Genomic DNA, 14868 nt, shown 5'->3' with positions numbered 1-14868 from the left:
ATATAAATAATACTTGCTTTTATTTTATGCCTTATCAAGTCAAAACTCTTAAAGTGCTTTGCACAAAGAATTACTTTTGAAGTGTAGTGATTGTTTTTATGCAGGCAAACATGGCAACCACGCTGTGCATGCAAGATCCCATAAACAGTAATAAGATGAATGACAAGTTATTCTGGTTTTTTTTCGAATTGTATCGTGTGAGGAAGGATTGCTGGCCGAAACAGAGTTCCTTGCTCTTCTTCCAGTGGTGCCATGAATGTTTACCACTAACCAGGACAGCTTTGATTTAATATCTTGTCTTAAGGGCAATTTTGATGCCTTCCGTGCTCAAATTGCACGCCACAGCTTACTGACTAAGTTCATATGGGAAGAAAGGTCACTGGGGCAAGGTACCAGAGTGCAACTAGTACTCACAGAACCGTAAGTCAGCTTTCAGGAGAGGAAGGAAATAATAAGCATTTTTCTATATTTTATCCATGTGGGGTTATCATTTAATTTATTTCGCTATATGCAGGTTCGCCCGAGGCAGACACGTGTAGCACACATGTTTACATTGTGGAGCTGTAGAATGATTCCTTTGCCTGGGTCTGGTGTACAGGTGCTAAGCAGGCACGTTCGGTTCTGTCTTTTTGATGGTAAAAGGGTAAGTAACCTACTGATTAAGATCTTCATTTGTAACATTCTATGAGGTAGATTCTTGTCTGTACCACATGGGCACAAAGTGTTGCCAGGGAAGAGTGCAAATCGGAAATGTGGGTAGCAAGGATCACGTGCCTGTAATGGAGCCGGTTGAAAGAAAGACGTGCATTTATATAGCGTCTTTCACAACCTCAAGCCAATTAAGTACTTTTTTTTTGAAGTGTAATCATTATTTTAATGTAGGAAACCCAGCAGCCAATTTGTGGACAGCAAGGTCCCACAAACAGCAATATAATGACCTGATAATGTGTCTTAGTGATGTTGGTTGAGGGATAAATATTGGCCAGGACACCAGGGAGAACTCCCCTGTTCTTCGAAGTAGTACCATGGGATCTTTTACATTCACCTGGGAGGGCAGACAGGGCCTCAGTTTAACGTCTCATCCGTATCGCTCCCCCAGTACTGCACAGGGGAGTTGGCGTAGATTTTGTGCTCAAGTCTCTGGAGTGGGACTTGAACCCACAACTTTCTGACTCAGAGGCGAGAGTGCTATCACTGAGCCTCAGCAGACATGAACTTAAATGGAAGGAAAATCAGACGGGCTCCACTAGGGGCATGCAATTCTCCTTGTTTCATCCAAGTGGTCACATTACGCCCAGGCAATACAGACGAAAATCTCTATGTTTAGGGGTAAAAATGCCTTGTAACTGTTTCTAAAATCAGTACTGTCTGTTATTGTAGATTGATTACTATTATCTCTTAGAAAGACTAACCTGAAGGTTATACTTTTGCTTTGATGTAGTTGGTGTCATCTGTTTTTCCACCCTAACCCTATACATGCTTGTAAGATAAGGAGAATAATTACACTTTTTTTTTTCTTGAGAGCCCATTTGGAGTGGGTAAAGAAGAGCTTCTTTAGCAATGGAACTCTTAAAGAGGAACAGGCTTTGTATGTTTTTTTTCTTTTGCAATATTTAGTACTGTTTTTATTAGATTTTTATTAATATTTTGCGAGAAAAATGTTAGGCACTTTTTTTCCAACTCATTGAGGTAAGTTTGTTTTTAATGTATTTCAAATACAGTATTTCATGTTGGTTGAAGTAATGCAAGATGAAAGGAGGTATGACTGGGAGATCAGCAGGCATCAGAATATATCTGGAGACCTTGCCATACATGCCTACCCACATACAAGGACAAGTGCCTCAACTTGCTCCAGTTCAGCAGTGAGCCAGTTGAAAAGCTTTGCCATCTGCAGTAAGGACACCTGCAGCCAGCTTGATGCCTAAGGATGGCATTACCAACAAGGTCGTCGCTGCCATTAACTGTTATGGCCGTGGTTCATTCCTACATTACAATATGTGTTGCTCGCATGTATCAGATAGGTGGTTCGTCGTCATCTGCTTTCCCACCCAATAGCATGACTGAACATTTTTTTTAATGTTCTAGAGATGTAGGCAACATTGGCAAGGTTACATTTATTGCCCATCACTAGTTGCCCTGAAAAAGTGGAGATGGGGTACTTTCTTGAATCGGGCTTGTACAACTGAGTGGCTTGCTAGGCCACTTCAGAGGGCGTTGAGGGTCAATCAAATTGAGTACAGACAATAATCACATGTAGGTCAGACCGAGTAGGGGTGACATGTTCCCTGAAGAATATTAGTGAACCAATGTTTTTGTTATTAGCCCATAAATGACAAGATTTATTGAATTCAGTTTTACAACTTCACGACCTCTTGGTTGCTAGTCCAGTACTGAAACAACTAGGCTATCATACCCAACTGCCCATTGCAACTGCACTGGTAACCATCCCAAAATACAAGAAGTCAGTGATGGCTGTTATATGCCCAATCTGCAACCCATCCCATTTGTCAGTAAGCAATGATACGTATGTTATAAAAACACTGAATACTTGTATTATAATGGATTGATGTATGAAATCCTTGGAAGATGCCAGTGTGTTAACCTTTCAGTTGTGATATGCACCTTGAATTTGTGCCCTGCTGAATTATGAAAGATCTTTAAGGTTGTGTGAGAGCTTTATGTGGGAGAGCAGTAAATGTAGAACAAGTTGATGGCCGCCATTTTGTGGTGTGCAACCCTGGGCTTTCTACTTGTTGATTGATACTTTTGTGTACTCTTACCGTGCCAAATTCCTTGAAGTATGCCATCTTCTACATCAGCTCCTCGATCTTGCAGGCACAATACACAATATTGAGCCTGGCTGCCACTTTCTGCCAGGCATAGTGCACTGCCATATTAAGGAGACCATGCCCTCCATCTCCTGCAACTGCATGCGCAATTTCCCAGCCATCCAAAGTGATTGGGTGCAGCGCTGCTCCATCATTGGATGACAAACAGCGTTTCGTGCCTGTGCAATGGGTTTGCCTGCATGTTCAAATGATTTAAATGACGTGACCCCATGAACTCATGTAAGATCAGATCACCACAATATTTTTGTGCTGTGAGTGTGAAGTACCACAACAGCATAAGTGGCCCTTAATCCCAACTGCAGAACTCCCATAATATGGCATTTTCCATTTCCAACACCAGCCATTCTTCTGGTTACCTGATGTGTGGTTGCCAATTTAGTATCAGTTGGTAACAGATTGGAAGCAATTTTTTGTGCTGTTGGCCCTGATTCATTAACAGCTAGAGTGAGATTAAAAAGAAAAAAATGTAAATGCTCAAACCCTGAAAAAACAAAGTGCTGGAAATGCACAGCAGGTCTCCCAATATTTGAAAAGAGAAATGGCAGTAGAGACCCTTCATCAGCACTGGATTTAGACTGCCCATTGATCTGCATATTTTACCTGACTGCATGACAAATTTTACTGATGATTCCTCAGTTCTACAAGATTCCCTAGCACTCTGTGACACAGCACGTCAGAATACCAGAATGATGACATGGACAGTGCAGTGGGACAGTGTTTGCAACATAGGAATGATGGAATATGGATTTGGGGCCACAAGCCCCTTTAAGTTGAATATCTAATTTCAACCCTGCTGATGTGTGGAGGTGTCATTAGGAAGTTAGATGCTTCCTGACGGGGATGAAGGAAGAATTGGAGAGCGTTATCAGCGAGGCCTTCTGGTTTCAATGGCATTGGCGGCAGATTTAGTGTAGGTCACTGTTTTGGCCAGGCATGATGAAAGAAGTCCAAGACCAGAGGAGAAAAATATATTTTAAAAGAGGGATGCTTATTCCCAACAGGAGAAGAACTGCCAAATCATTTGACTAGCGCACAGGCTAAGTGGTAGTTTAAGATTGTTTTCAAGTGTTTTATTTTCCTAGTGGGAGAAATGTGATCTAACACAAATGATCTACTTCAGAACTAATGCCTGGACACGGCAGAGGTTGAATAGACCAAGGAGAAAAGGGGGAGAAAGATGAAACTGTGGACACGTAGAGGAATCCACTGGCACAGTGGAATCCTTGGTGACTGACACCTTTACACAGAGGAAGGTGAATAGTGTATGCGACAGACTGGCTACAAAGGCAGTGGAGGTGGATAATGTCGGCAAATTCAAGAGGGAATTGGATAGTTATTTGAAAGGGAAAGTTACCGAAGGGTGTGAAACATAAGGGCTAATTCTGTGATCCCACGTTTCCACACTTGATGGGAACATGAGTTGGAGATAGGGCAACAATATCTGTAGCCTGGATTCTCCAACCCATGCTTCTTATGAGCTCAGTTCTGAGCTGGGAATGCTCGCTAATCTACATTGGCTCCCAGTCACCAATTTAAAATTCCCATCTTTGTGTTCAATTCCTTCATGGCCTTGCCCCACCCTATTTCAGTGGGAATCGGGGGGGAAACTCTCCAGTGGCTGGAGTCGTACCTAGCACAAAGGAAGATGGTAGTGGTTGTTGGAGGCCAATCATCTCAGCCCCAGGACATTGCTGCAGGAGTTCCTCAGGGCAGTGTCCTAGGCCCAACCATCTTCAGCTGCTTCATCAATGACCTTCCCTCCATCATAACATCAGAAATGGGGATGTTAGCTGATGATTGCACAGTGTTCAGTTCCATTCGCAACCCCTCAGATAATGAAGCAGTCCGAGCCTGCATGCAGCAAGACCTGGACAACATCCAGGCTTGGGCTGATAAGTGGCAAGTTACATTCGAGTCAGACAAGTGCCAGGCAATGACCATCTCCAACAAAAGAAAGTCTTATCCACCACCCCTTGACATTCAATGACATTACCATCGCCGAACCCCCACCATGAAAATCCTGGGGGTCACCATTGACCGGAAACTTAACTGGACCAGCCCCATAAACACTGTGGCCAGAAGAGCAGGGTATTCTGCGGCGAGTGACTCACCTCCTGACTCCCCAAAGCCTTTCCACCATTTACAAGGCACAAGTCAGGAGTGTGATGGCAGCAGAGCTCGCACCCGTGATATGCTCCTCCTGCGCTATGTGGGAAGTTATGGACACTACCAGTGTCCCTGGCGACCATGTGTGCAGGAAGTATGTCCAGCTGCAGCTACTTGCTAACCGCATTTCTGAGCTGGAACTGTGGGTGGATTCACAATGGAGCATTCGCGATGCTGAGATTATCGTGGATAGCACGTTCAGTGAGGTGGCTGCACCGCAGGTAAAGATTACGTTGGCAGAAATGAAATGGGTGACCACCAGGCAGAGTAAAAGGACTAGGCAGGTAGAGCAGAAGTCCCCTGGGGCCATCTCCCTCTCAAACAGATATTCCGCTTTGGATATTTTTGGGGGAGATGGCTTATCAGGGGAATGCAGCAAGAGCCAAGACCGTGGCACCACGAGTGACTCAGCTGCACAGAAGGGGAGGAAAAAGAATGGGAGAGCAATAGTGATAGGGGATTCCATCGTAAGGGGAACAGATAGGCGTTTCTGCGGCCTCAGACATGACTCCAGGATGGTATGTTGCCTCCCTGGTGCTAGGGTCAAGGATGTCATGGAGCTGCTGCAGGACATTCTGAAGAGGGAGGGTGAACAGCCAGAGGTCGTGGTCCATATCGGTACCAACGACATCAGTAAAAAAAAAGGAATGAGGTCCTGCAAGCAGAATATAGGGAGTTAGGAAATAAATTAAAAAGCAGGACCTCCAAGGTAGTAATCTCAGGATTACTCCCAGTGCCACGTGCTAGCGAGAGCAGAAATAGGAGAAAAGACCAGATGGGTACGCTAGCATAGTGGTTATGTTACTGGACTAGTAATCCAGAGGCCTGGACTCATAATCCGGAGTTATGAGTTCAAATCCCGCTATGGCAGCTGGGGAATTTAAATTCAAGTAATTAAATTCAATTATTTAAATAAAATCTGGAATTAAAAACCAGTATCAGTAATGGTGGCCACGAAACTACTGGATTGTCGTAAAAACTCATCTGGTTCACTAATGTCCTTTAGGGAAGGAAACCTGCCGTCCTTACCCGGTCTGGCCAATATGTGACTCCAGACCCACAGCAATGTGTTTGATTCTTAATTGCCCTCGGAAATGGCCTAGCAAGCCACTCAGTTGTAAAATCTCTCTAAAAGAAGTCATAATAAGAATAAAACCGGACGGACCACCCGGCATCGGGACACGACAAAAGCAAACCAAGCCCAGTCGACCCTGCAAAGTCCTCCTCACTAACATCTGGGGACTTGTGCCAAAATTGGGAGAGCTGTCCCACAGACTAGTCAAGCAACAGCCTGACATAGCCATACTCACAGAATCATACCTTTCAGCCAATGTCCCAGACTCTTCCATTACCATCCCTGGGTATGTCCTGTCCCACCGGCAGGACAGGCCGACCAGAGGTGGCGGTACAGTGATATACAGTCAGGAGGGAGTGGCCCTGGGAGTCCTCAACATTGACTGTGGACCCCATGAAATGTCATGGCATCAGGTCAGACATGGGCAAGGAAACCTCCTGCTGATTACCACCTACCACCCTCCCTCAGCTGATGAATCAGTCTTCCTCCATGTTGAACACCACTTGGAGGAAGCACTGAGGGTAGCAAGGGCACAGAATGTACTCTGGGTGGGGGACTTCAATGTCCATCTCCAAGAGTGGCTCGGTTGACCGAGCTGGCAGAGTCCTGAAGGACATAGCTGCCAGACAGGTCCTGCGGCAGGTGGTGAGTGAACCAACACGAGGGAAAAACTTACTTGACCTCGTCCTCACCAATCTACCTGTCGCAAATGCATCTGTCCATGACAGTATTGGTAGGAGTGACCACCGCACAGTCCTCGTGGAGACGAAGTCCCATTTCGCACTGAGGATACCATCCAACGTGTTGTGTGGCACTACCACTGTGCTAAATGGGATAGATTCAGAACAGATCTAGCAGCTCAAAACTGGGCATCCATGAGGCGCAGTGGGCCATCAGCAGCAGCAGAATTATATTTCAGCACAATCTGTAACCTCATGGCCCAGCATATTCTTCACTCTACAATTACCAACAAGCCAGGGGATCAACTCTGGTTCAGTGAGGAATGTAGAAGAGCATACAAGGAGCAGCACCAGGCGTACCTAAAAATGAGGAGCCAACCTGGTGAAGCTACAACTCAGGACTACATGCATGCTAAACAGCAGAAGCAACATGCTATAGACAGAGCTAAGCGATTCCACAACCAACGGATCAGATCAAAGCTCTGCAGTCCTGCCACATCCAGTCGTGAATGGTGGTGGATAATTAAACAACTAACGGGAGGAGGAGGCTCTGTAAACATCCCCATCCTCAATGATGGCGGAGTCCAGCACGTGAGTGCAAAAGACAAGGCTGAAGCGTTTGCAACCATCTTCAGACAGAAGTGCCGAGTGGATGATCCAACTCGGCCTCCTCCCGATATCCCCACCATCACAGTAGCCAACGTTCAGCCAATTCGATTCACTCCACGTGATATCAAGAAACGGCTGAGTGCACTGGATACAGCAAAGGCTATGGGCCCCGACAACATCCCGGCTGTAGTGCTGAAGACTTGTGTTCCAGAATTAGCTGCGCCTCTAGCCAAGGTGTTCCAGTACAGCTACAACACTGGCATCTACCCGACAATGTGGAAAATTGCCCAGGTATGTCCTGTCCACAAAAAGCAGGACAAATCCAATCCGGCCTATTACCGTCCCATCAGTCTACTCTCAATCATCAGCAAAGTGATGGAAGGTGTCGTCGACAGTGCTATCAAGGGGCACTTACTCACCAATAACCCGGTCACCGATGCTCGGTTTGGTTTCCGCCAGGACCATTCGGCTCCAGACCTCATTACAGCCTTGGTCCAAACATGGATAAAAGAGCTGAATTCCAGAGGTGAGGTAAGAGTGACTGCCCTTGACATCAAGGCAGCATTTGACCAAGTGTGGCACCAAGGAGCCTTAGTTAAATTGACGTAAATGGGAATCAGGGGGAAAACTCTCCAGTGGCTGGAATCATACCTAGCACAAAGGAAGATGGTAGTGGTTGTTGGAGGCCAATCATCTCAGCCCCAGGACATTGCTGCAGGAGTTCCTCAGGGCAGTGTCCTGGGGCTGAGATGATTGGCCTTCGTCATTGACCTTCCCTCCATCATAAGGTCAGAAATGGGGATGTTCGCTAATGATTGCACAGTGTTCAGTTCCATTCGCAAACCTTCAGATAATGAGGCAGTATTACGAGCCCGCATGCAGCAAGACCTGGACAACATCCAGGCTTGGGCTGATAAGTGGCAAGTAACATTTGCGCCAAGTGCCAGGCCACAAGGACTGCAAGAACCTCGTATCTATTGGACAAGTGCAGAGGCTGAGGCTTCTGCAGTGCTACCTCCTGTTGATAATTTGATGAGTCACCAGGGCCGGATGGATTGTTTCCTAGGCTATTGAAGGAAGCCAGGGAGGAAATAGCGGATGCTCTGAGGATCATTTTCCAATCCTCACTAGATACAGGGGAGTTACCGGAGGACTGGAAGACTGCAAACGTAGTACCATTGTTTAAAAAGGGTACAAGGGAAAGGCCGAACAATTATAGGTCGGTCAGTCTTACCTCGGTGGTGGGCAAACTGTTAGAATCCATACTGAGAGATAGGATAAACTGTAACTTGTAAAGGCATGGTTTAATCAGGGATAGTCAGCATGGATTTGTTCTGGGAAGGTCATGCCTTACAAATCTGATTAAATTCTTTGAGGAAGTGACAAGGAGGATTGATGAGGGGAGCGCAGTGGATGTTGTCTACATGGATTTTGGTGAGGCATTTGACAAGGTCCCACATGGCAGACTGGTCAGACAGGTAAAAGCCCATGGGATACAGGGAAATGTGGCGAATAGGATCCAAAATTGGCTCAGTAACAGGAAACAAAGGGTAATAGTCGATGAATGTCTTTGCGAATGGAAATCCGTTTCCAGTGGTGTGCCACAGGGCTCAGTGTTGGGTCCCTTGCTGTTTGTGGTATATATTAATGATTTGGACTTGAATGTCGGGGGCATGATTGGCACATTTGCAGACGACACAAAAATTGGCCGTGTAGCTGATAGTGAAGAGGATAGCTGTAGACTCCAAGAAGATATCAATGGGTTGGTGGAGTGGGCGGAAAAGTGGCAAATGGAGTTCAACCCGGAGAAGTGTGAGGTAATGCACTTGCAGAGGGCAAACAGTAAAAGTGAATACGCAGTAAACGGGAATATATTGAGAGGGGTAGAGGAAGTGAGAGGCCTTGGAGTGCATGTGCACAGGTCCCTAAAGGTGGCAGTACAGTTAGATAAGGTTGTGAAGAAGGCATATGGAATGCTGTCCGTTATTAGCCGAGGTATAGAATATAAAAGCAGGGATGTAATGATGGAACTGTATAAAACGCTGGTAAGGCCACAGCTGGAGTATTGTGTGCAGTTCTGGTCACCACATTACAGGAAGGACGTAATTGCTCTGGAGAGAGTGCAGAGAAGATTTACAAGAATGTTGCCAGGGCTTGAAAATTGCAGCTACGAGGAGAGATTGGATAGGCTGGGGTTGTTTTCCTTGCAACAGAGGAGGCAGAGGGGAGACTTGATTGAGGTGTACAAAATTATGAGGGGCCCAGATAGAGTAGACGGGAAGTACCTGTTTCCCTTAGTGGAGAGTTCAAGAACTAGAGGACATGGATTTAAGCTGACTGGCAGAAGGATTAGAGGAGACATGAGGAAAAACTTTTTTACCCAGAGGGTGGTGGGTGTATGGAATTCGCTGCCCAAATTGGTGGTAGAGGCAAGGACCCTCAACTCTTTTAAAAAGTACCTGGACTTTCACCTAAAGTGCTGTAAGCTGCAGGGCTATGGACTGGGTGCTGGAAGGTGGTATTAGAATAGGCATCTGGTTGTTCTGCGAGCCGGCGCGGACACGATGAGCCGAATGGCCCCCTTCTGTGCTGTATCTTTTCTGTGGTTCTATGATGGAATACTCTCCATTTGCCTGGATGAGTGCAGCTCCAACAACACTCGAAGCTCGACACCATCCAGGACAATGCAGCCCGCTTGATTGGCACCCCATCCACCACCCTAAACATTCACTCCCTTCACCACCAGTGCACCGTTGCTGCAGTGTGTACCATCCACAGGATGCACTGCAGCAGCTCGTCAAGGCTTCTTTGACAGCACCCACGACCTCTACCACCTAAAAGGACAAGGGCTGCAGGCACATAGGAACAACACTACCTGCATGTTCTCCTCCCAAGTCACACACCATCCCGAATTGGAAATATATCGCCGTTCCTTCGTCGTCGCTGGGTCAAAATCCTGGAACCCCCTACCTAACAGCACTGTGGGAGAACCTTCACTGCTCAGACTGCAGCAGTTCAGGAAGGCCACCTTCTCAAGGGCAGTTAGGGATGGGCAATAAATGCTGGCCTTGCCAGCGATGCCCACACCCCATGAATGAATTTTAAAAAATGTCAGTAACCTCTGGCTCTACATCTGCCCTCCCCGTCACATACAACAACAACTCAGCTACTCAGACTGGCAAAAGGTGGGAAGTTGTGTTCCACAGGGATCAGTGCTGGGACCACTGTTCACAATTTACATTAACGATTTGGATTTGGGAATTGGAAGTACGATTTGCAGATGACACTGGGGGCTGTTGTTAATACAAAGGAAGAATGCGACAAAATACAAGAAGACATTAGTAAACTTGTAGAATGGGCGTGCAATTGGCAAAAGAATTTCAATATAGATAAATGTGAGGTGGTGCATTTTGGTAGGAAGAATAAGGAGGCCACATAATGCTTGGATAATAAGAGTCTAAATGGAGTAGAGGAGCAAAGGGATCTCAGCGTACAGATATACAAATGACTAAAAGTAGCGATGCATGTTAATAAAGCCATAAAAAATGCTAATCAAGCACTGGGGTTCATTTCTAGAGGGATAGAATTGAAAAGCAGAGAAGTTTGGTTAGACTACACTTGGAGTACTGTGCGCAGTTCTAGTCTCCATATTATAAAATGGATATAGAGGCACTAGAGAAGGTCTAAAAAAAAATTCACGAGGATGATAACAGAACTGAGAGGATATACTTCTCAGGAAAGGCTGAACAGACTTGGGCTCTTTTCTCTAGAAAGGAGAAGGCTGAGGGGCTATCTGATATAGGTCTTTAAGATTATGAAAGGGTTTGATAGGGTAGATGTAGAGAAAATGTTCCCACTTGTGGGGGAGACCAAAACTAGAGGTCATAAGTATAAAATAGTCGTTAATAAATCCAATAGGGAATTCAGAAAAAACGTCTTTACCCAATGGCCTCCTTCCGTGCTGTAACCTTTCTATGATTCTATGATTGAGGTGATACATTTCTGTAGGAAGAATGAGGAGAGGCAATATAAACTAAAGGGCACAATTCTAAAAGGGGTACAGGAACAGAGAGATCTGGGAGTATATGTACACAAATCGTTGAAGGTGGCAGGGCAGATTGAGAAAGCGGTTAAAAAAGCATACGGGATCCTGGGCTTTATAAATGGAGGCATCGAGTACAAAAGCAAGGAAGTCATGATGAACCTTTTATGAAATTCTGGTTCACCCACAACTGGAGTATTGTGTCCAGTTCTGGGCACCGCACTTTAGGAAAGATGTGAAGGCCTTAGAGGGGGTGCAGAAGAGATTTACTGGAATGATTACAGGGATGAGGGACTTTAGTTATGTGGATAGACTGTTGAAGCTGGGGTTGTTCTTCTTGGAACAGAGAATGTTGAGAGGAGATTTGATAGAGGTATTCAAAATCATGAAGGGTCTAGACAGTAGATAGAGAAACTGTTCCCATTGGTGGAAGTGTCAAGAACCAGAGGACATAGATTTAAGGTGATTGGCAAAAAAAACAAAGGTGATAAGAGGAAAAACTAGCGAGTGGCTAGGATCTGGAATGCACTGCCCGAGGGGGTGGTGGAGGCAGATTCAATCATGGCCTTCAAAAGGGAACTGGATAAGTACTTGAAAGGAAAAGATTTGCAGGGCTATGGGGATAGGGCGGGGGAGTAGGACTATCTGGATTGCTCTTGCATAGAGCCTGCACTGACTTGATGGGCCGAATGGCCTCCTTCCGTGGTGTAACCTTTCTATGATTCAAAGGGTGGTAAGAATGTGGAACGTGCTACCACAAGGTGTAGTTGAGGCAAATAGCATAGATGCATTTAAGGGGAAGCCAGATAAACACATGAGCGAAAAAGGAATAGAAGGATATGCTGATGGGATGGGAGGAGGCTCATGTGGAGCATAAACACTGGCATCGACCAGTTGGGCCGAATGCCTTGTTTCTGTGCTGTAGACTTGATGCAACAACAACTTGCATTTATATAGCACCTTTAATGTAGTAAAATGTCCCAAGGTGCTTCACAAAATTTGACACCGACCCACATAAGGAGATACTATCATAGGTGAGGTAGATTTTAAGGAGTGTCTTAAAGGAGGAGAGAGAGGTAGGGAGGCGGAGAGGTTTAGTGAGGTAATTCCAGAGCTTAGGGCCTAAGCAGCTGAAGGCATGGCCCCCAATAGTGGAGCAGTGAAAATCGGAGATGAGCAAGAGGCCAGAATTGGAGGGTTGCAGAGATCTCTGAGTGTTGTCGGCATGGAGGAGGTTACTGAGGGAGGGGCGAGGCCATGGAGGGATTTGAAAACTATGAGAATTTTAAAATCGGGCATTCCCGGACCGGGAGCCAGTGCAGGTCAGTGAGCACAGGGGTGATGGGTTAATGGGACTTGGTGCGAGTTAGGATACGGACAGCAGAGTTTTGGATGAGCTCAAGTTTCCCGAGGTTGCAAGGGTGGTTGGGGGGGGGGGTGGGGGGGTAGTAGTAGAGTAGTGGGGAGGAGGGGTAGAATGGAGGAAAGCGGGTATGGTAGTGGTGCTTATATCTGGAAGTTTAAAGATAATGAATAGGAGTTAATAGTGAGAAATAAAATAAAAGTTTAAGATAAAAAGAATGGGAGAAAAATGGCAAACAGCTGAGCTGAAGTAAAGTTTTTAAAATCATTTTTATTTAAAACAATTGACATGTTTATTTTAGCTGTAGGGTTAATAATATATTAATAGAGCTAATCTTGACTGCTGAGTAGTTTTATGACCCTAATTTTAGGTTTCAGTTTATCAGTAGAAAATGGAGGGTCAAATCATGAAAAAGTATGTTTATAAAAACAAACTAGCCATGTCTTGCAGTAGAGGTAAAGGGAAAAGCTGTAAATACTGAAAATCTGAAGTAAAAATAGAAAATGTTGGAAGCGCACAGCAGGTCCTTCAGCATCCGAAAAGAGTGAAGACAGGTTAACCCTGGTCTCCGCCCTGCTGTGTTTTTACAACATTTTATGTTTTCATGTCCTACATACTAATGTCCTATGCATTAATCTTAATGATCTAGATAAGGCTTTGGGGGCACTGTGCCCAAGTTCGCAGATGATATAAATATTTGTGTGAGTGTTAGGACCTTAGATGAGGAAAATTAGATCTAGATGTGATGGGGGAATGGGCCCATGTCGAGCAGATGTCATTTAACATAGATAAATGTAGTATTATGCACGTGGGTAGGGCTTAACGCTAAGCATACGTATACCATGCAGAGTTCCAAATAAAAAACTGCTGAGCAGGAAAAAGACCTAAGTGTTATAGAACATGAATGTATTGCTAGGATGATACAATATAAAACCAAAAGCATTGTACTGTCCTTGTACAAGACCTTGGTTAGGCCTCATCAGAATATTGTGTTCAGTTTTGGTCCCCTCACATTGTGGGTCACATAGAGGCCCTGGAAAAAGTTCAGAGGAAAGCTACTAGATTGATACCTAGCTTAAAGACCTTGGGCACGATTTTAAAAGTGAAAAACGGGTGGGTTGGGGGCGGGGGGCATTTAAAATCACAACCATTTCAGAGCTGCCCCCAACCCGCCTCCATTTCCAGTTTTCACCGGGGCGGGACGAGCGGCGGGCGACCAACCCGCTCCCAGGAGATGGGTTGGGCTTAAAACCTTTCAAAGAGGCTGCGGGCCTCCATTTTCCCACAATTTCTGATTTCAACCTCGCGGGGCTGGGATTCCCATGCTTTCACTTTCATGCCACATGAAAGTCTCAGGCCTTCTCGCCTCCTAACAGGTGAGTGCCCTTCTGGCACAGCTTGTGGGACCGGAGGAGCAGGAATGCTTCCCCAAAGGCCCAAAAAGCCTACCCCCCCACCCCGCAATGATCGCGGACCTCCAACCCCGATTTCCACCCCCCCCACCAATGATCGCGGACTCCCACGCTGACCCCTGACCCCGACCCCCCCAACGATCACTGACCCCCTTGATGACCCCCGATCCCGGTACCCCTCCCCCAATGACCCCCCCCCACCCCCAATCTATACAAACAGTGACTTACCTGAAGACTTACCTGAACACATCCTCTCCCTGGCTGGTCTTCTGTCCGACTGGGACCAGGTCAGTTGGATGGCAAACCGACAAAAAAAATAAAAGACATCCTTACCTCAAAATCGTAAGGAAGTCTGGGAAACCCTTACTTACAGGTTTCCAGTCCACAATTTTTTTTTTTATTCGTTCACAGGATGTGGACGTCGCTGGCGAGGCCAGCATTTTATTGCCCATCCCTAATTGCCCTTGAGAAGGTGGTGGTGGTGAGCCGCCTTCTTGAACCGCTGCAGTCCGTGTGGTGACGTTTCTCCCACAGTGCTATTAGGAAGGGAGTTCCAGGATTTTGACCCAGCGACGATGAAGGAACGGCGATATATTTCCAAGTCGGGATGGTGTGTGACTTGGAGGGGAACGTGCAGGTGGTGTTATTCCCATGTGCCTGCTGCTCTTGTCC

The 14868-nt window shown here is 46.0% G+C and overlaps 1 protein-coding gene across 2 annotated transcripts in view; it reads left to right on the top strand.

Moving 5' to 3' along the window:
• nphp1 (nephronophthisis 1) overlaps positions 1–14868 on the top strand; it is a 123088-nt gene that overhangs the window by 50900 nt on the left and 57320 nt on the right. For both annotated transcript variants that reach the window (XM_067985080.1, XM_067985081.1), the window contains exon 11: positions 515–643. In XM_067985080.1, the coding sequence (XP_067841181.1) occupies positions 515–643 (129 nt within the window). The remainder of the gene's footprint in view (positions 1–514; positions 644–14868) is intronic.

The sequence above is a fragment of the Heptranchias perlo genome, chromosome 5, assembly GCF_035084215.1.
Source record: "Heptranchias perlo isolate sHepPer1 chromosome 5, sHepPer1.hap1, whole genome shotgun sequence".
NCBI classification, from domain to species: domain Eukaryota; kingdom Metazoa; phylum Chordata; class Chondrichthyes; order Hexanchiformes; family Hexanchidae; genus Heptranchias; species Heptranchias perlo.
This window is presented reverse-complemented; position numbering and strand designations above follow the sequence as displayed.